Source organism: Numenius arquata, unplaced genomic scaffold, assembly GCF_964106895.1.
Source record: "Numenius arquata unplaced genomic scaffold, bNumArq3.hap1.1 HAP1_SCAFFOLD_1094, whole genome shotgun sequence".
Taxonomy (NCBI): Eukaryota; Metazoa; Chordata; class Aves; order Charadriiformes; family Scolopacidae; genus Numenius; species Numenius arquata.
In genome coordinates this window covers 1-20,516 of record NW_027414081.1, presented here as the reverse complement: position 1 = coordinate 20,516, position 20,516 = coordinate 1, and the positions used below count along the sequence as shown (strand labels likewise).

The window sequence follows — 20,516 nt, the reverse complement described above, 5'->3', positions numbered from 1 at the left end:
TGGGCTCTATACGGTGCAAGGTGGCACCAGGATGGACTCGGCCGGTCTGGGTGACCCGAGCGCAGGGTGGCCGGTGCCCGACGGGTCCCCCAGCCCCTCACCCTGGCTTCGGGGCACCGTTTGGGCCCCGGGGTGGTGCGGGGGGCAGCGGGGGGAGCGGGGCGGGGGCCGACACCGGCAGGGCGTTATCAGCGGGGCGCAGCCCGCCAGCACCGGGCTGATGCAAGAGACGCCGGTGGGGCCGGGGGGAGGACCGGGGGGGCCCCGGGACGGGACGGGACAGGGGGCCGGGGGCCGCCGTCGCTGCGGGGCCAGGCGGGGCAGGAAGGAGGAGGCCGGGTCCGGAGCCGGCCCCGGTTCCCGTGGCCCCGCCGCCGCCGCTCCCGCGCCCCGTCGGGGATCCCGTGGCCCCAGCGGGGTCTCCGTGACCCCCCCCGCCCCGCCTCGGCTCCCGCGGGCCCCGGCCGGGAGCGGGCTCCTGCATCACCCGGGTGAGATCTGGGGGGGCTGGTGTCCCCCCCCCCCCCACCTCAAAGCTCCCCACGCCCTGACCTTACAGCCCCCCCGCCCCGTGACCCCTCGTTCCGTGTGGGGTCCCTGGACCGGGGTGGCGGGGGGCAGCCGGGGTCCCGGTCCCCCAACCTGGGGGTTCCCCACGGGGCGGCTGGGGCAGGGGGGACCGGGGGTCCCGGGGTAGGACCCCCTCCGGGATTCTGTGCTGGGGGGGGCATATTGGGGGGTGATGGGGGGGTGAGGGGTTATGGGGGACAGGGGAACCCGGACGCCTGGGTCCCTCCGGGGCTGCCCCGGGGCGGGGGGGGGGGGGAGGGGGAGCGGAGTGCGGGGGTAGGGCGTCCCCTGGCGGTTGTCCCCCCGCACGGCCCCGGGGCAGCTGCGGGGGGAGCGCGGGGGGGGGGGGGGGCAACATGGGGGAGCAGAGGGGTTGCGGAGCGGGGGTTGCAGGCACAGGCTGCCACCTTCCCCCCTCCAGGCACCCACCCACCGCCCAGGGGGCTGCAGAGGCTTTGGGTGCTGATCGGGGCGGGGAGCAGCAGAGTGCCCCCCCCGCCCCCCCCCCCGGCTGCCCACTCTGGGTTGCTGCAGGGTGCTCATTCCATCCTGCTTCGAGAGGTCCCTGTGAGCCCGGCGGTGCCTCAGTTTCCCCTTTCTCACCCCAGCGCTCTGCCGGGGGGCTGTGGGGGCTTGCCGGGGGCCCAGGGTGCTGCAGTGTGGGACCCCAGCCCCTGCTGTGGGTCTATATGGGACCCCACCTATGTCCGTGGGTCTATATGAGACCCCAGCTCCCGTCTGTGGGTCTATACGGGACCCCACCCACATGCAAAAGGTCGTGTGGGACCCAGCCCATGTCCCATAGGGGACCTGACCCCTGGGTGTGGGTCCACAGGGGACCTGACCCCCAGGCGCAGGACACGGCGGGACCGGCCGGCGTGCGTGGGCACGGGTGGGCCAGGGCGGGATGCCGCGTCCCTGGTGGGAAGCTGCCGGGGCTCCGCTGTCGCCTGACGTCGGTTCCCATCCCGGATGGCAGCAGGGCAGGGCATCGCTTCCCCAGGGACCCCCGGCTCCGGGACCTCCCGGCCCACGGGGAGCGGGTTACACGGGTGGGGGCTGCGGGAACGGCCCTGGTGTCCAGCCCCAGCCCCATCCCGGGGGACAAACCCCATGTCCTGGGGGACACCGAGCGCTGCCCAGGCCTCTCCTAACATATTTTTCTCTCCCTTTCCCCCCCCCCGCCCCACGCCCGCAGAGCGCTGGGTTATGGTGCCGCCGGGCTGATTGCCGGGACGCAGTGAGGCGGCGGCGGGGGCCATGGAGGGGCCTGGCCAGGTAGGGAGACCCGGCCCCGAGCCCTGGCTCTGCCGCTGCGCCCCGGCCGGCTCCCACCCCCGGCATGGCCCCGGCGAGGCGCTGGGGGTGCTGGTCCCCGCTGAGCCCCCTTCTCTCTGTCCCGCAGGAGGCCTACGAGGAGAGGATGAGGAGGAGCCTCGACCCCGAAGGCTACGAGGACCCCGGCATAAAAAGCTCCCACCTATCTCTTGGAGAGATGAGCAGTGAGTGGCTTCCTTGGGTGCTGGGGGGGGCACTGGGCACCAGCGTGGCATGGGGGGATGGCATTGCATGGGCACCAGTGTCGTACAGGCGCCAGCGTTGCAGAGGTGACGGCATTGCATGGGTGACAGCATTGCATGGGTGACAGCGTTGCACGGGTGATGGCACCACGCGGGCACCGGCGTCGCACGGGAACCGGCACCGGATGGGTGCCAACGTTGCAGGGGCAGCAGCGGTTCAAGGTCGCATGTCGCATGAGCGCCAGGGTTTCGCAGGTGCTATGCACGGGCACCAGCATGGCACAGGCGTGTTGCACGGGCACTGGCATGGCATTGGTGCTGGCGTTGTGTAGGTGCCAGCATTGCACAGGCACCAGGGTTGCATGGGTGACAGCGTTGCATGGGCACCCATATTACATTGTGTGGGTGCCAGCATGGCACAGGTGTGTTGCACGGGCACCAGCGTTGCACAGACGTGTTGCATGAGTGCTAGTGTTGCATGGGCGCCACAGTTGCATGGGCACCAGTGTTGCATAGATGCATTGCATGGGTACCAGCATTGCACAGACGTGTTGCACGGGTGCCAGTGTTGCACGGGCACCAGCGTTGCACGGGTGCCAGCGTTGCACGGGCAGCAGGGCTCGCTTGGAGCCCGGGGTGGTCAGGCAGGGACGGGATCCCAACACCCAAAGGCAGCAACATCCTTTGCCAAAGCCCCGAAGCTGCTGAGGTGCCACCTCAGCTTGGGGACACCCAGGGTCCTTGAGGCCATGACCAAAAGCCCCCTGGGGAGGGAGGCAAGAGGGGTCTGGGGGGGGTCTGCATGCCCCAGAGCATCCCCTTGCCCAAAACTTGCTTGATTCGGAGCTGCCACCCCGAGGGGGTGCTTGGGCTGTGCCGGCTCCCGGCATCCAGACCCTCGGGTGCCCATTGGGGGGTGACACAGGTCAGGGGGGGTAACACTGCCACCTGTTCTGCACAGGGGCCGGCGCTGGCACCGGGTCCCCCTTGCACGCGTGGAGGGCCAGAGCCGAGGAGCTGACGCCCCTGCGGTGAGTCCCCCAAAATCGGGGAGGGAGCTGGATGCTGCCCCCCGCCCTGCCCGGCTGGCATTGGCAAGGGGAGGCTGCTAGCACCCATGGGTGCCCGGCGCTGACCCCCCCCGTCCTGGCGGTGTGTGTTTTGCAGCCAGTATTTGCCCAGCCACCGGGGATGCTATGACCTGGATGGGAGGAGGCGCGCGGCCGGGGCCCCCCCAGGACAGGCAAGCCGCCGTGGCGGTGGGCAGCGTGAGTGACCCTGGGGGACAAAGCCCAGCCCCAGCGTTTCCCCCCTTCCCCAGCCCTGCGTTGTGCCACCCACCCCGGCTTTGCCACCCCCGGTCCCCGCGCTCCGCGGGGTGACCGTCACCCGGGCGTCAGGGCACGCCGCGGGGTGACCGCTGCCGCTTGCCCGTAATCGCCCGCTGATTGAGGATAAATAAAGTCTTTGTTTGGGGTGAGGACAAGAACCACTTGGGGCTGAACGCTGGCTGGCGCCGGGCGGCTTGGTGGCGGCGGCAGCGGGCCTGGACGAGGACAACCTCATGCCCACGTGCCACGGCCAACGCCGTCGGGGACACCGGGAGTGGGGGGGGGTGACGCGCCCCGTCCCCGCTCGTGTGGGCGCAGCATCCTTCGGCTGGCAGAGCGGGATGCGGCTCTTGCGGCATCACCCCGACGGGTGACCTGGCTGGGGGGGGGGGATGGAGGGGGCAGTGAGGGGACCGTGGTGGTCCCCAGCGGGGGCGGAGGGGGACGGGGTGAGCCTGTCCCCGCCAGCGGGGTGGCCACGGGCGGGCGGGAGCCGCGCTATTGTTTACTGTCAGCAAAGGCAAAGTGCTCCCGGATTTACGGTGCACACAGGGCGGCCGCGGGGCGTGGGGCTCGGCCCCCGCTTTATAGGGCTGGAGCCTGCGAGGCCGTGGGGAGCACAGGGTGGGGGCGCAGGTAGGCAGGGGACGGGGACACCTCGAGCTGCTGGGGTCTGGCTGGCTCCCGGGGATGTGCTGTCCCCATCCCCAATCCAAGGGGCAGTGCTTGGTGCTGGGGTGCCATGCGGGTGGTGGGGCAGAGTGTGTCCACGAGCTCTGCCCCGGTGATGTCCCCAGAGTGTCACTGTGCTCCGGGAGGGGGGCTGGGGGATGTGAGGGGCTGGATGTGGGCACCGGCAGGGCAGGGAGGTGATGGAGGGACACATCCAGCAAACCCCAACTGGGTTTAAGGGTGGGGGTTATAGAGGTGGGGACAGGGGACACATCCAGCAAACCCCAGCTGGGTCTGAGATGGGGCAATGGTGGGGGACACGTCCAGTGAGTCCCAGCCAGGTCTGGGGTGGGGGTCATGGAGCAGGGGACACATCCAGGAAACCCCAACCGGGTCTGGGATGGGGGTGGTGGAGCAGGGGACACATCCAGGAAACCCCAGCTGGGTCTGGGATGGGGGTGGTGGAGCAGGGGACACATCCAGGCAACCCCAACCAGGTCTGGGATGGTGGTGATGGGGGAGACACCTTCAACAGACCCCGGGGGGGTCCGGGCAGGGGCAGGAACCAGCTAACGTGGCAGTGGCTCCGCTCACAGCTCCGTCGGTGACCGATGTGGACCTGGAGGCGGCAGGGAGCAGGAAGCCCGTGTCCCAGCGGGACACCCATGAGGTGGGTGCTGCCCCGGGGACCTCCATTCCCTCCCCATTCCCAGGCGTGGACAGACTGTGGCCACCTGGGGACCAACCCCATGCCAGCCCCTGGGGACACCAGGGTAGGAGGGCATGCTGGCATGGTCAACTGCAGCTCTGGGGCTCCTGGGGGGCTCTGGTGTGGCAAGGGGGACCCTGACACCCTCCTGGCTCCATCTGCAGGGCTACGTGGAGCTGCACGAGCTGGTCATGGACACCACGAAGGAGCTGTGCTGGATGGAGGCCAGCCACTGGCTCAAGCTGGAGGAGGACTTCAAGGAAGCCGGGCACTGGGGCCAGCCCCATCTCTCCTTCCTGACCTACCGCAGCCTCCTGGAGATCCATCGGGCTTTGGCCAAAGGTAGGGACACCGGCAGGGGCTGGGATAGCAGTGAAGACCTCGTGCTGGCCAGTCGGTGACGGTGTTGTCCCCGCAGGCGCCGTGCTCCTCGACGTGGAGGCCAACTCGCTGGCAGCCATCGCCCAGGTCCTCATCGACCAGATGATCTACGAGGGGCAAATCAAGCCGCAGGACCGAGATGACATCCTGAGGACGCTGCTGCTCCAGCACAAGTATGGTGGGGGCTGACGGCCCCGTGGGGTGGGGACCCCAGTGTCCGGGCTGGATCCAACCCCAGTGAATCCCGCTGGAGCCTGGCATGGGATGGAAAAGCCCTAAAAATAGCCAAGTTTGGGGGTCCCCATGCATCCCTGGGGCTGGGGATGTTTTATGGGGTTTTGAGAGGGGGTCAGTGGCGCTGGCCCGTCTGACACCACCCCCCCCTCCGGCTGCTCTAGACACCCCAGCAAGGCCGAGTCAGTGGGGACCCTGCTGCCGGCGCAGCTGCAGCGCTCGGGCACTGGCCGGGGAGAGACGGAGCAGCCGCTGCTGCGGGAGCAGCAGCCCATGGAGATGCGCAGGCTGGTGGGGACCGAGCAGGTAAGCAGGGACAGGGGGGCACCGGGGGACAAGGGGACACTGGGGGACAAGGGAACACCGGGGAGCATTGGGGGGGCAGGGGAGCACTGGAAGGGCAGAGGGACATTGTGGGGCAGGAGGGCACTGGGTGTTAGGTGGACATCGGGGGGCACTGGGGGACAGGGGGGCACATTGGGGGGGCAGGGGGATATTGGAGGGCAGAAGGGCACTGGAGGCTAGGGGGACGTTGAGGGGCAGGGCGACACTGAGGGACAAGGGTTGGGGGGTGCAAGGTCCAGCCAGGGTGTGGGGAGGGCTGCAGGGAGATGCACACACACGTACAGGTGTGTGCACACATGTGTCGGCACACGCAGGGGCACACGCCAGCCCAGAGGTGTGCAGGGTCTCACGCATCCCCACTGGTGCACGCTTGCACACTCATCCACACGCACTTACACAGGCACGAGTATGCACATGGGCACAAACACACCCCAGACTCCTACGCACACTGCTTCCTCTCACCCTCACACGTGTTTGCACACATGCGCTTGCACACACATGCATGCACACGCATGGGTGCAGACTTACAGGCACACGCATGCACATACATGTGCACATGCGCAACCCGGGGAGGTGTCGCCATGGGACGGTGCAGAGGTGGCAGTGAGGGAGCTGGGCTTGCAGGGGACAGAGGGGGGACACACCAGGGATGAAGGGAGGACATGCAGGGGACAGAGGGGACATGCAGGGGACAGAGGGGACATGCAGGGGATGGCCACCAGCTGACCCCTGCCATTGTTCCCACCGCAGAGCCCGAGCGGGGACACCAGACCCCAGCTCCCCGAGAAGATCCCCGAGGATGCCGAGGCCACGCTGGTCCTCGTGGGTGAGTGGTGGGGGGTGGGGGTGGGGGCACAGGGTCAGGGTGGGGGGTGCGGGGCTGGGGTGGGGGGGTACAGGGCAGGGGTGCGCAGCGGGAGCTTCGGTGTCCGCCTGCTCGCTCACTCGCCGCTTTTCTCGCACCTTTTTTGACTCTCCCCCTCCCCAGCTCTCGCCGCCGCCGCCGCCTGCTGCCGCTCAGCGCTGCTCTCTGGGTCCCCTGTCCCCCTGTGCCCTTGTCATCATGTTCCCATTCTCCGCTTCCCCGTGCCCCCGTGTCCTCACTTCTCTCTGTTCCCTGCACCCCTGTGTCCCCATGCCCACCTGCCCCTGTGTCCCCATGTCCCTGTGCCCCCATGTTCGTGTATCCCTGTGCCTCCCTGTCCTCATGTCTTTGTGTGTCCCATTCCCTTTGTCCCCCCATGTCCCCATGCCTCTGCATCATCTTGTCTCCAAATAACTTTCCCTGTCCCCTTGCCTCCATATCCCAATGTCCTCGTGACCCCATGTTTTATGTCCCCATGCTCCTGTGTCCCCATGTCTCCATATCCCTATGCTCTCGTGTCCCCATGTCTCCATGTCCCCATGGTCCCATGCTCCTGTGTCCCCATGTCTCCATGTCCCCATGCTCTTGTGTCCCCATGTCTCCATGTCCCCATGGTCCCATGCTCCTGTGTCCCCATGTCTCCATGCTCTTGTGTCCCCATGTCTCCGTGTCTCCATGTCCCCATGGTCCCATGCTCCTGTGTGCCCTTGTCTCCATGTCCCTCTGCCCTGTGTCCCTGTGCCCGGCCCCCCCATGACCCCCATCCCATCCCATCCTCCCCCCAGGCTGCGCAGCCTTCCTGGAGCAGCCCACGCTGGCCTTCGTGCGCCTGAAGGCCGCGGTGACACTGGACGCTGTCCTTGAGGTGCCCCTGCCTGTCCGCTTCCTCTTCGTGGTCCTGGGCCCTGACAGCCCCAACGTCAGCTACCACGAGATCGGCCGCGCCGTGGCCACCATGATGTCCGAGAGGGTACGGCTCGCCCGCCACCACCACCGCTGCCACCAACACTGGCACTGCCATCGCCACCAGCACTGCCATCCAGGGTGACAGCCCCCCAAGCACCCCAAAGTCCCCAGTGCCGGGGCTGCATCCTCTAATAGGGCTCATCTACCTGTGCCACGTCCCGCTCAGTGCTCGTGTCCCTGTGTCCCCATGCCACTGTGTCCCCTTGTCCCCACACACACATGTCCTCATCCCTCTGGCTCTCCATGTCCACATGCATCCCTGTCCCCATGTCCCCATCTCCATGTACACCGCTGTCCCCATGTCCACATGCATCCCTGTCCCCATGCTTCTATGTCCCTGTGTCCTCATGTGCCCATACTCCTGAAGTATTATGTCCCCTTGTCCCCATGAGTCCAAGCAAACACATCCCCATGCTCCTGTGGTCCTATGTTCCCCATGTCCCTCCATGTCCCCATGCCCCTCTGCTCCCATGCCCCCTCTCCCCAAGTCCCTGTGGCCCTGTGGCCCCCCTCATCCTCATGCCCCCCTGTCCCCATGATGCTCCATCCCCATGGGGCATCCAAGGGTGAAGCACCAATGGGTGCCAGAGACAGCCCCTGGGCCACCCCGCAGGTCTTTCGCCGGGATGCCTACCTGGCCGAGGGCCGCCAGGACCTGCTGCGGGGGGTGGAGGACTTTCTGGAGGCCAGCATCGTCCTGCCCCCCACCGAGACCCCGAACGAGCAGCTCCTCCGCAGCCTGGTGCCACTGCAGCACGAGCTGCTCCGCCGCCGCTACCAGCCCCCCAAGAAGGCACCGGACGAGAGCTTCCTAAAAGACCTGGGTACGGCAGGGGACCACCCCGACACCCCCTCGGGATCTCCCATCCCCGTGGCAGGGGGGACCCCCTCCTTGCAGGCAGGGTCCCCCCATGGCCACCTTCTCGTGTCCCCAGGGCTGGGGGAGCCGGCGCCGGAGGATGATGACCCCCTGCGCAGGACGGGGAGACCTTTTGGGGGGCTGGTGCGGGACATCCGCCGACGGTACCCCAAATATCTCAGCGACATCAAGGATGCCCTCAGCCCCCAGTGCCTGGCCGCTGTCATCTTCATCTACTTCGCGGCGCTGTCACCTGCTGTCACCTTCGGAGGCTTGCTAAGTAATGGGGGGGACAGGCTGGGGACATGTCGGGGGACAGGGATGTCCCCCAGCTGGGCATGAGGCTGGGGGAGCGGGGTGCCACCGCCTGCAGCACCATCCCCTGGGGATGCTCCTGGGGGGGGGGTTATTGCACCCCTTTGTCATGGTTCCAAGGAGTGTGGGGTGGAGGGACACAGTGCTGTGTCCTACCCCGGCACCCACCGGCTCTGTCCCCCCCCGCCCCCAGGTGAGAAGACCAAGGGCATGATGGGGGTATCGGAGCTGCTCATCTCCACCTGCGTGCAGTGCGTCCTCTTCAGCATCTTCAGTGCCCAGCCCCTGCTCGTCGTCGGCTTCTCAGGCCCCCTCCTTGTCTTTGAGGAAGCCTTCTACTCGGTGGGTGTCCCCCTGTACTCCTGGGTGCCCCCTGGCCGCTGCCAGTGGTCCCCACAGTGGGCTCGTGGGGCCACCAGCCTGGCAGCGGCATGGGGTGATGGCACAGGGAGGCTGCCATGAGGGGATGTCATGTGGGGGGTGGCACAGGGGGGATGCCACATGCGGGATGGCACTTGTGGGATGTCACATGGGTGATGCCATGTGGGTGATGGCAGTTGGGTGATATCACGCAGGTAGAGCCATCTGGGTTGGCACAGGGGTGATACCAGGGGCATGACACTGTGTGGGTGATGCCAAACAGCTGACACCACATGGGTGACACCACATGGGCAATGCCAGCCAGGTGATCCCACAGGGGTCCTGCCCCACCGGGGTACCACTATCCCCATCCCAGCACCTCCCAGCCCCCGGGTAGGAGGTGCAGGGCCACCATGGGACCCCAGGAGCCAGCCCACCTGGTTGCCCACGGCAGGGGCTCCGTGGGGCTGATGGGGCTGTGCCCTCTGGCTCCCCAGTTCTGCAGTGCCAATGGCATGGAATACATCGTGGGCCGGGTCTGGATTGGCTTCTGGCTGATCCTGGTGGTGCTGGTGGTGGTGGCCTGCGAGGGCAGTGTCCTGGTGCGCTACCTGTCCCGCTACACCCAGGAGATCTTCTCCTTCCTCATCTCCCTCATCTTCATCTACGAGACCTTCTCCAAGCTGGTCACGGTGAGGGGTGCAGGGGTCCCGCAGAAGGGGAGGGGGTCGGCGGGGGGGCTGTGGATTGTGGTCCTCACCTGGCTTTCCATAGAAATGGTGGGAGGGATGCAGGTGAGGGATGGAGCCCATCTCCCAGTGTTTTCTCCCCCTTCCTAGGTGTTTCCCAGCTCGTGCTTCTCTCCGCAGGGGGACTTTGGGGCAGAGAGGTGAAGCCCAGGCAGATGTCCCACCTGGGCTCCAGCAAACATGGTCCTTGCCCAGGAATTGCCCAGAGAGAGCTCTAATTTCTTCCCCCTTTCCCTTGCCCAGACCTTCCTGCCAGTAGCAATGGGACAGTGTCACCCCACGCACTGTGTGCCCACAGGGACATCTCTGGTGCTAGAGAGGTGACAGGCAGGACACATGCCCCATCACACCCTGGACCCTCATCACACTGAGGTGCCCCCGTTGCACCCCTCTACAAGCTCAGCACAGCCCCAAACACCCTGGGTGACCCATGGTCCACAGTGGGGCCACACTCACCCGTCCCCGCTGTGTCACCCCGTCCTTCCTCCTGCCCCGTTTCTGAAGGAACGTGTAGAAAACCAAGCCTCAAAATACCCCCTGCTCCCCACGTGCCAAGCTCCAGCCTCACCGGTTACCCTGCACCCACGCACCAGCTGGGACGGTGCCATGGGGCTCCAGCGTGGCAGGAGAGGTGCAGAGGGGGGGTTCCCATCCTCCCTGACCTCCTCCCCTTCCCTCCCCAGATCTTTAAGGATCACCCACTGAAGCGACATTATGACGTGAAGGACACCTTCGAGCCCAAGGTGCCCGAGCCCAACACGGCGCTGCTGTCCCTCGTCCTCATGGCCGGCACCTTCTTCCTGGCCTTCTTCCTCCGCAAGTTCAAGAACAGCTCTTTCCTGCCTGGCGTGGTGAGGATGGGGGGGGCACAGTGGCATCCCCCCCACCCCACTGGACCTGGGGGGCAGCACTGGGGGTGAAACCGGGGCTCAGCGGGTGCAGTTTCCCAAAAGGGGCTGGCTGAGACTTTGCAAACTCATTGCATGCACCTCCAGAGGTCTTTGCTAGAGCTTGCTGCCTGCAGGGACATGGCAGGGGGGACCGCCTTGGTTGGGTGGAGTGTGTTTAATGGGGTCATGGTGTCCCCACAGGCCCGGCGCTTGATCGGGGACTTTGGGGTGCCCATTTCCATCTTCGTCATGGCGCTGGTTGACTTCTTCATCCAGGACACCTACACACAGGTTCGGGAGCAGTGGGAGGGAAGGGCTGGGGGGTGATACAGGTGTCCCCAACAAGGGGACATGGAGCCAGGTGCTTGTCCCCATCCCCTCACTCCTCCATCTCTGCTCCCATCCAGAAACTGAACGTCCCCAAAGGGCTGGAGGTCACCAACTCATCCGCCCGCGGCTGGTTTATCAACCCCATGGGGAAGGACAACTCTTTCCCCATCTGGATGATGTTCGCCTCCGTGGTGCCCGCCCTCCTGGTCTTCATCCTCATCTTCCTCGAGACGCAGATCACCACGTGAGGACCCGGGGGGGATAATGGGGAGGGAGGGGAAGGTTGTGGGGTGCCTGGTGGGACAGGGACGGAAGGGGACCTCCCACCACCGACTCTTCCCACTCTGTCCCCGGCAGTCTCATCGTCAGCAAGCCCGAGAGGAAGCTGGTGAAGGGCTCTGGCTTCCACCTGGACCTGCTGCTGATCGTGGCCATGGGGGGGCTGGCCGCCCTCTTCGGCATGCCCTGGCTCAGCGCCACCACCGTCCGCACCATCACCCACGCCAACGCCCTCACCGTCATGACCAAGACCTCCGCTCCTGGCGAGAAGTCCCAGATCTTGGAGGTCAAGGAACAGCGCATCAGCGGCTTGTTGGTGGCCGTGCTCATTGGTGAGCTGGGGAGGTGCCCCTCACCCCCAGCGGCGAGGGCTGGGTGCCCCCCAACTGCTCTCCCTGACCTCTCCTTCTCCACTGCAGGCGTCTCCATCCTCATGGAGCCCATCCTGAAGTACATCCCGTTGGCTGTGCTCTTCGGCATCTTCCTCTACATGGGTGTCACCTCCCTCTTTGGCATCCAGCTCTTCGACCGCATCCTGCTCTTGCTGATGCCACCCAAATACCACCCCGACGAGCCCTACGTCACCCGGGTGAGTGAGCTCAGTGTCACCCAGCTGGGTGGCTGAGGGCTTGGGAGAGTCCTGGGCTGTGGTACCCCCATGGTGCTGCGTGCTTGGGGCTCCCCAAAGAGCCTCCTCCTTCGGCACTGACCTTCGTTGGGCGCTTTGGGCCACCGGTCCTGCCACCCCCCCAGCACCCAGCACCCCAGGAAGGGTATGGGGTGCTGGACCCACAGCCCTGACCCCACTGGGTTCCTCATCCTGCAGGTGAAGACTTGGCGGATGCACCTGTTCACCTTCATCCAGATCATTGTTCTTGTGCTGCTGTGGGTGGTGAAGTCCACCCCAGCCTCGCTGGCGCTGCCCTTCGTCCTCATCCTCACCGTGCCCCTGCGGCGCTTCATTCTGCCCAGGATCTTCCGGGACATCGAGCTCAAATGCGTACGTAGCCCTGGCATGGGATGGGAACCAGCACAGTACTGTCCCTGTGCCCATCCCTGTGTCCATCTCCATCCCTGTCCCTATCCTCATCTCCATCCCTGCTCCCAGCCTCATCCTCATCCCTGTTCCCATCTCCATCCCTGTCCCCATCCTTGTTCCCAATCTCATCCTTGCCCTTATTCCCATACTCATCTCAGCCCCCATCCCTGTCTCCATCCTTGTCACTGTCCCTATCCTCAATCCTGTCCCCATTCCTGATCCCTCCCCATCCTCATCTCCCCCCCTGTCCCCATCCCCATCGTCATCTCTACCCTCATCTCCATCCCTGTCCCCATCCGTGTCCCCATTCCCATCCTCCTCTCCATCCCTGTCCCCGTCCCCATCCCTATCCCCATCCTCATCTCCAACCGCATCCTCATCTCCGTCCCTGCCCCCATCCTCACCCTTGTCCCTGTCTGTGTCCCTGTCCCCATCTCCATCCCTGTCCTTGTCCCCATCCCCCTCCCACCTAATGCCCCCTCCTGTCCCTCCAGCTGGATGCGGATGACGCGGTGGTGACCTTTGAAGAGACAGAGGGCACGGACGTGTACAACGAGGTGCAGATGCCCAGCTAAGGGCTCGCCGCCACCCGACCCCCACCCCGTGCCCCCCGCCCTGCCCCATCCACCCGCTTGTAGCTCCACTGCTGCCATCCTGGGGCGCTGGGCGACAGAGGGGGACTTGGGGACACAGCCCCAGAGCCCCCGTCTCCACCTGTGCGCCCTTGTGAATGGAGCCTTTTTATCGTTTTCCTCCTTTTCTTCCCATTTTTTTTTAACATTTTGGATGGTGTGACACCCACACTTTGCTACCCACTGGGGAAGAGGCTGTCCGGGCTGGGGGGCGGGGGTTCCCACGGGCTGTCCCCCACCTTGGCAGGGTGGGATGGCCCGTGGCCCATGTCACCATCCCGTCCCCAAGGCCACCCCAGGGCCGTGACCGGGCACCGAGAGCGGGAAGGAGCCAGAGGAAGACACCGAGCCCGGAGGGGGGAGGGATGGGACAACACGGGATGGGGACACAGTGGGACGGGGTCCCCTCATTCCCCTCAGCCCCACTGCCTCCCCCGGGAAGCCCCCCTCACCCCCCCAGCCCCTCTTCCCCAGACAAACTTCCAGTGCTAACGAGCACTCAGGGCCGCTCACAGCATCTCCCGGGGGTCGGGATGTAAATAGCCCAGCGAGGGGGGGTTAGATATTTACAATTAAGATAATCATGCTAAAAAGACCAAAAAAAAAAAAAAAAAAAATTATGCTGATGCTTCCATAGGTAGGATTCACACAAAACCAAAAAAAGGAAAAAAAAAGACCCAAAAAGCACCTTAAAAAAGAAAAAAATAGAAAAAAAAAAAGCAGCTGCAAGGAGTGATCTGTATATTTGATGCTCGTGATTGGGGGGAGTTTGTAATTTATTTCTAAAGGCTGATTGTGCTCCCGCCCGCGGCAGGGGCCGTGTGCGTGTGTGTGTATATACTAGAGAGAAATTATATAAAAATTTACAATTTTCTAGAAAAGCTTATTTTAAAGGATCCTGGTCAGGGCCTAAACTCTACGGACCAGTCTGGCAGCGCCGTTTAACCGATGAGTTAGTGTTAGTATCATTCCTCTGTATTTTTTTTTAGTGTTTCCATTAAATCTGTGTAGTTTTTCCTTGATTTTTCCCCTTGCTTGCTGACCGTGTCTTGCCCCGTTTCTGCCGGGATTGCTCCCAAACCGGCCGAGAATCCCTCTGCTCCTGCCGGGGCCGTATCCAGCCAGGGCACAGGGCACCCCAAAAAGCTGCGAACTTGCTCCTCTTTGCAATATTAGGGTGTGGGGACCCCAAAATCAGCACGGGAGAGGGAAAAGGGGGGGCAGCCGTGCCCGGGGCTGCACTGCCTCATGTTTGGGTTGGTTTAGTTTTATTATGTGTCCCAAATAAACAATATTGTGAGCTTTGGGTTTTTTTGTTTTTTTCTTCCCTTCCCCATCCACCTCTGTATCAGGCTTTAATAAAGAAATTAATAAAATCAGAAAATAATGTGGTTCTTTTCTTTCTGGTATATTGGATATTTGCTGGGGGGTCACGTTATTTAATTGCCCCCCTCAAAGAGCAGCAGCATCCTTTGGAGGCGTCCGCTGCCGGGGATGCTCAGTGTGGCCGTACCGAGCTGCTTGCCGTAGCATCCCGGGACGGGTCGCTGCATCCCAGCAGCCCGGGGTGCTCACTGCAGCCACCCCAGGTGTCCTGGTTTTAGCTGGGATGGAGTTAATTTTCTTCCCAGTAGCTGCTGCGTTTTGGACTTAGGATGAGAATAATGTTGGTAACGCGTATTGTTTCAGTTGTTGCTGAGCGATGTTTATATTAAGTCAGGGACTTTTTCAGCCCATGGAAGTGGAGAGGGAGCACAGACAGGACAAGTTGGACAAAGGGATATTCCATACCGTAGGCGTCCTGCTCAGTATATAAATGTGGGCTGGGCCGGCGGCGGGGTGGGGGGCAGGAATCCGCAATCACTGCTCAGGATGGGATGGGCATCATCAGATGGTGAGAAATTGCATTGCATCACTCCTTTTTTATGTTCTTTTATCATTATTGTTGTTATTATCTTCTCTTCCATTACTCTTTATTAAAATGTCCTTATCGCAACCCACAAGGTTTCCTTTTTTTTTCTGATTCCCCCCCCCCCCCCCCCCCCCCCCCCCGCCCCATCTCACTGGAGGGGAGGGAGTGAACGGCTGCGTGGTTCTTGTTGCTGATTAGGGTTAAACCATGACACTGGGATGCTCCCCACAGCCATCCCGGGATGCTCACTGCATCCTGGCATCCCTGGATGCTCCCCATGGCCATCCCGGGATGGTTCCCATGGCCATCTCAGGATGCTCAGCATCCCCATGGCCATCCTGGGATGCTCGCTGCATCCTGGCATCCCTGGATGCTCCCCATGGCCATCCTGGCATGGTCCCCATAGCCATCCCAGGATGGTCATGGCCATCTCAGGATGCTCAGCATCCCCCATGGCCATTCCGGGATGCTCGCTGCATCCTGGCATCCCTGGATGCTCCCCATGGCCATCCCGGGATGGTTCCCATGGCCATCTCAGGATGCTCAGCATCCCCCATGGCCATTCCGGGATGCTCGCTGCATCCTGGCATCCCTGGATGCTCCCCATGGCCATCCCGGGATGTTTCCCATGGCCATCTCAGGATGTTCAGCATCCCCATGGCCATCCCGGGATGCTCACTGCATCCTGGCATCCCTGGATGCTCCCCATGGCCATCCTGGCATGGTCCCCATAGCCATCCCAGGATGGTCATGGCCATCTCAGGATGCTCAGCATCCCCATGGCCATCCCAGGATGCTCACTGCATCCTGGCATCCCTGGATGCTCCCCATGGCCATCCCGGGATGGTTCCCATGGCCATCTAAGGATGTTCAGCATCCCCATGGCCATCCCGGGATGCTTGCTGCATCCTGGCATCCCCGGATGCTCCCTGTGGCCATTCTGGGATGCTCAGCCCCCCCTCCCCTCCCCTGCACCCCAGGGCGCTGCCCCATTGCTGCCGGCCACCCGCTGTCCCCACTCTGGGGGGACACGCTGAGCCGCCTGCCCAGGGGATGTTGTTGTAACACGCTGCAGAGCAGACCCCAGCCCCCCTTCCAGACCACGCCGGCACTAAATTGACCCCGATTACCCGTAATCTCATTAACGAGAGCAATCAGCAGGGCTGCTGCCCCCATGGAAGACACCTGCCCGTGGGCCAGCTCTGCCAACAGGGCCGTGGGAAGGGATGTGCCCATTTGCCCTGAGCCTTTCTAAGGGACAGGACTCGGGGTCCAGCACCTGCGACTGCTCCTCACCGTGACCCCAAAGCCTCTCCGTGGGGCTGGGATAAATCCCACCGTGGCCTCCAGCTTTTTCCGAGCCCAGCGTAGCTGCTAGCCCTTGTTTTCTGGAGATGGAGCTCCGTAGCCAGCATTTTTCAGCCCAAGGCCTGAGGATCCGGCAGCTGCCTGTCCTTCTGCTGGCCTCACGTGGGCAAGCCATGCCGGGTGCCACCGGGAGGGCTCTGAGTGCCACCGCCACCACCAGCTGGACCCGCTGCTGCCATCCCTGCCTCCGAAACCCGGTGCCGCCACGGCGGTGATGGAGGAAGGCATCTGCCCGCAGCCGGGGCAGCCCGCCTGCATCCCATCCTTCTCGCTTTCCACCCAGGAAGAGCTTTTTATTCTCCGGGAGATGTCACCGAGGTCACTGCCACCAGATCCCGCGGGGTTTCGGGGTGGGGGATTTAGGTCAAACTCTCATTTGTGCTTGATTTAGCCCAGCGAAACGTAGTTGGGGGGTGATTTGTGGCAGGGACCCGCGGCACGTGGTGGGGTGCGAGTTGTGAAGGGGGGAAAAAACCCATAATATTAATTAATAGGTTTGCTAATGAGGAGGGGGGGAGTAAAGAGCTGGAGAGCTGGGTGATGTTGTAGCATCACCCCTGGAAGGGGGAGAGCCCCGGTGCCGGTGGGGTGCAGGGTGCCAGTGGGGGGCTGGTGGGGTGGGGGGTTCCCTTGGTAAGAAGCAAGTCATGGAGGGGGGGGGCCACGGAGGAAGAAGAGGAGCATTTGGGGGGTGTATTTGGAGAGTCCCTGTTTCTGGCCCACCTGCTGCAGGGGGGGTTGTGGCTGATTTCCAGGGCGCCGGTGGCCCTCCTCGGTGGCAGAGCCGCATTGCGGGGGGCTGGGGGGGGGAACCTGCGCTGCCACGGGGGCCGCAGAGCGTTTGCACTCCCCAGCCAAAATGGCTTTTTGGTTTAAAAAAAAAAAAAAAAGTTAAAAATTAAAAATGTTGATTTTTTTTTTTTTTGGCTTGATTTGCACTCCCCATCCAAAACGGCTTTTTGGTTAAAAAAAACCAAAAACAGTTAAAAATTAAAAACGTTGATTTTTTTTTTTTTTTTTTGGCCTGATTTGCACTCCCCATCCAAAATGGCTTTTTGGTTAAAAAACAAACAAACAAACAAAAAAAGTTAAAAATTTAAAATGTTGATTTTTTTTTTTTTTTTTTTGGCCCGATCGTCTCCAAATATTTTGTTGTGGGGTGTTTTGGTTTGGTTTGGTTTGGTTTGTTGTTTTTTTTTTTTTTTCTTTTGCAATTTTTCCCTCTTGCAAAACAGTGACATTTCACCTAATTTAGACCAGGAAAAACAGTTCAGCCGAGGGCCTTTTCCATGCGGAATAAATATATATTTTATTTTTTTTTTATTTTTTTTTTTTTAAGCTTTCGCTGCAGGGATTAACTGCTCGGAGCTGAAGCCGGCTGGTGCGGCTTGGCACACCTCGGCGGCCGCCCCGGCTGGAGGCAGGACTGCGGGACGTGGCGGAGGGGCCGGCCGTCTGTCCGGCCGTCCATCCGGCTGAGCCTTCGCTTGGGAATAATAAGGCCTAAAAAAGCCACTTGCACCACCAGGTTTTCCCCCATCGCCCCCTCTGCACCCCCAAATCAGCCTGGGGGGCCAATTGCACGGAGATTTGGGGCTTTATTTTCCTTTTTCCATATAAACAGCGGTGGAAAAACCCCGGATTTTGGCCGTTCCCGTGCAGCTGGCCGGTGAGGCGCCCGCACCCAGCCAAGCCGGGCGGCTCCGAGGTCCGACCCCGCGTTCCCATGCCTCATCCTGCATCCCTCGGGGGGGGGGGCTCCCCGCCGCCCCCCCGCTTCTCCCCTTCCTTGCGGCAGGTGCCTGCCGGAGCTTCCTGCCGCCGGCCTGGCCGGGAGCACGCAAATGGCCGGAGCTCGCCGGTAGCACACAGATGGCCGAAGCTTGCCGGTAGCGCGCAGGCAGCCAGTAGCACGCAGATGGGCCAGAGCTTGCCGGTGGCCGGTAGCATGCAGATAGCCGGAGCGGCCGGTAGCATGCAGATGGGCTAGAGCTTGCCGGTGGCCGGTAGCACGCAGATGGGCTAGAGCTTGCCGGTGGCTGGTAGCATGCAGATGGCCGGAGCTCGCCGGTGGCCAGTAGCACGCAGATGGGCTAGAGCTCGCCGGTGGCCGGTAGCACGCAGATGGGCTAGAGCTCATCGGTGGCCGGTAGCACGCAGATGGACGGAGCTCGCTGGTGGCCGGTAGCACGCAGATGGGCCGGAGCTCTCCGGGAGCGCACGGGCAGCCGGGAAGGCGCCATCGGCCTGGAGCAGCCATGGCGAGCGGGCGGCCTGTGGCCGTAACGCGCAGGCAGCCCCGGCCGGCCGGTAGCGTGCGAGAAGCGGCAGCGGGAGGGGAGGCTGGGGATGGGGGGTGGCCGGTACCGAGGAGGCAGCACCCCCGGGGGGGGGGGGGGGGGGGGGGGGGGGTTGGCCGGTAGCGTGCAGGCAGCCTGGGATGGCCCGTAATTTGCAGGCAGCTCGGGATGGCCGGTAATTTGCAGGCAGCTGCCCGGCCGGGATTGGCTGCGGGGAATGACGCCCAGCACAACAAAGGTGGAGTTGGAGAAATTGCATTAAAAAAAATTAAGAGAGAGAGAGAGAGAGAGAGAGAAAGGGAGAGGGGAGCGGAGGGAGGGGAGGAAACTGCCCCCCCCCCCCCCCCCCCCCCCGCCCGCCCCGCCGGGGAAATCCCCCACCGCGGGGCCGTGTCCCGGGGCTGCGGGGCGGGCAGGGAGCGCGGCCCCGCCGCTCCCCGCCGTGGCGGAGGGGGACCCACCGGGGCGGGAGGCGGCTCAGATCGGCTTTCCCCCCCCCCCCCTCCGCTCCCCCCTCCCCCCAACTCCGCTTCCCCCCTTCTTTTTTTTTTTTTTTTTTTTTTTTATGCAAACGCCGGGCGAGGATTGTTGCACATGTAAGGAGATTTTTTTTTTTTTTTTCCCCTTCCCACCCCCCCCACCTCCCCACCCCCCCCCCACACACCCCCCCTCTTCCCTCCTTTCCCTCCTCTCTCTCCTTCCTCCTCCTCCTCCTCCTCTTTTTTTTTTTTTTCCCTTTCTTTTTTTTTTTTTTTTTTTTCCCCTTCTCGCCACAGTGTTGCAAAAGCAAAGAGCAATAAAAAAAAAAAAAAAAAAAAAAAAAAAAAAAAAGCCAACACCACCGGCGGAAAAAAAAAGCGGCGGGGCGGCGGCGGCGGCGGTGGTGCCGCTTGGGGAGAGCGGCGGAGGCTGGCGGCGGACCCCGGCGCTCAGAGCCCGGCTGATTGGAAGAGAAAACGCAGCGCCATGGAGGCGGGGGGAAAAAAAAAAAAGCGCGATCGTCTCTGCGGGGACTGGAGCGCGTCCACGCCCGGGGCCAGCGCTGCAGAGCTGGCCGCCGTTCAACCGCCGCTTCCCCGCCCCGGCCCCGCCGAGCCCAGCCGAGCCCAGCGAGCACCCGGTCCCGTCGAGCCCCGGCCCCCCAAAGCGGCGGGCCGGCAGGTACGTGCCTGCGCCGGGGGAGCGGAGCCGCCGCCGTGCCGTGCCGTGCCGTGCCGTTGCCGTCCGGGCTCGCCATTCGCCGCCGCCGCCGCCGCTCCGCCGGCGGGGCTGGAGGAGGCGCTTTGTTCCTCCCCGGGCTCCGCCGCCGCCGCCGCGCACCGGGCTCGGTAAGGCGCCGTCTCCACCTCTCCGCCGGGAAACGGGGTTTGTTGTTTGGTTTTTTTTTGGTTTTCCATCCAGCCCAAACGGGGTTTTTAGGGATTTTTGTTCTTTCTTTCTTTCTTTGCAAAAATACTATTTTTTTAATGATTTTTTTTTTTTTTTTAAAGATATATATATTTTTTTTTATTATTATTTTTTCGCCGCCGCGCAGGCCCCCGCGGGCAGGAAGCCGCCGCCGCCGCCGCCGGGGCTCTCGTTCGCCCGCCCGCTCGCCCGCTCCGGGCCCCGCTCCCTTCCGCGCCGGCGGGGGGCACCGCGCTGGGGCTCGGGGCGGGGGGGAGCGCAAGGGTTCGGTCGGCCTCGCTGTGCCCCCCCCCCCCCCCTCCCTCCTCGCTCCACACCACCACCACCACCACCACCACCTCCTCCCCTTCCCTCCTTTTCCCTTCCCTTCCCTCTCCTCCTCCTCGCTCCCTCCCTCCTTCCCGCTCGCCCTCCCTCCCTCCCCGGCTGCCGCAGCTGGATTTCGGGGGCAGGCTTCCAGCGCTGGGCGGTTGTTTTTCCTCC

At 63.3% G+C, this 20,516-nt stretch overlaps 1 protein-coding gene across 3 annotated transcripts; it reads left to right on the top strand.

The window, feature by feature from the left end:
- Positions 1–1,830: 1,830 nt before the first annotated feature.
- Positions 1,831–14,397, top strand: SLC4A1 (solute carrier family 4 member 1 (Diego blood group)). Of its 3 annotated transcripts, none has more exons than XM_074166977.1 (21): positions 1,831–1,848; positions 1,979–2,072; positions 3,052–3,121; positions 3,258–3,358; positions 4,690–4,763; positions 4,967–5,144; positions 5,221–5,356; positions 5,582–5,723; positions 6,513–6,588; positions 7,413–7,597; positions 8,207–8,417; positions 8,529–8,732; positions 8,961–9,109; positions 9,625–9,819; positions 10,560–10,727; positions 10,968–11,057; positions 11,174–11,340; positions 11,454–11,707; positions 11,795–11,964; positions 12,202–12,375; positions 12,909–14,397. In XM_074166977.1, exons 1-21 carry the CDS (start codon positions 1,831–1,833, stop codon positions 12,987–12,989), a joined length of 2,937 nt encoding a protein of 978 aa, XP_074023078.1. In that variant the 3' UTR covers positions 12,990–14,397. The 3 variants fall into 3 exon arrangements, with proteins under 3 accessions (XP_074023078.1, XP_074023077.1, XP_074023079.1); XM_074166976.1 differs by having other exon boundaries at positions 1,976–2,072; XM_074166978.1 differs by lacking the exons at positions 3,052–3,121; positions 3,258–3,358.
- Positions 14,398–20,516: the final 6,119 nt, after the last annotated feature.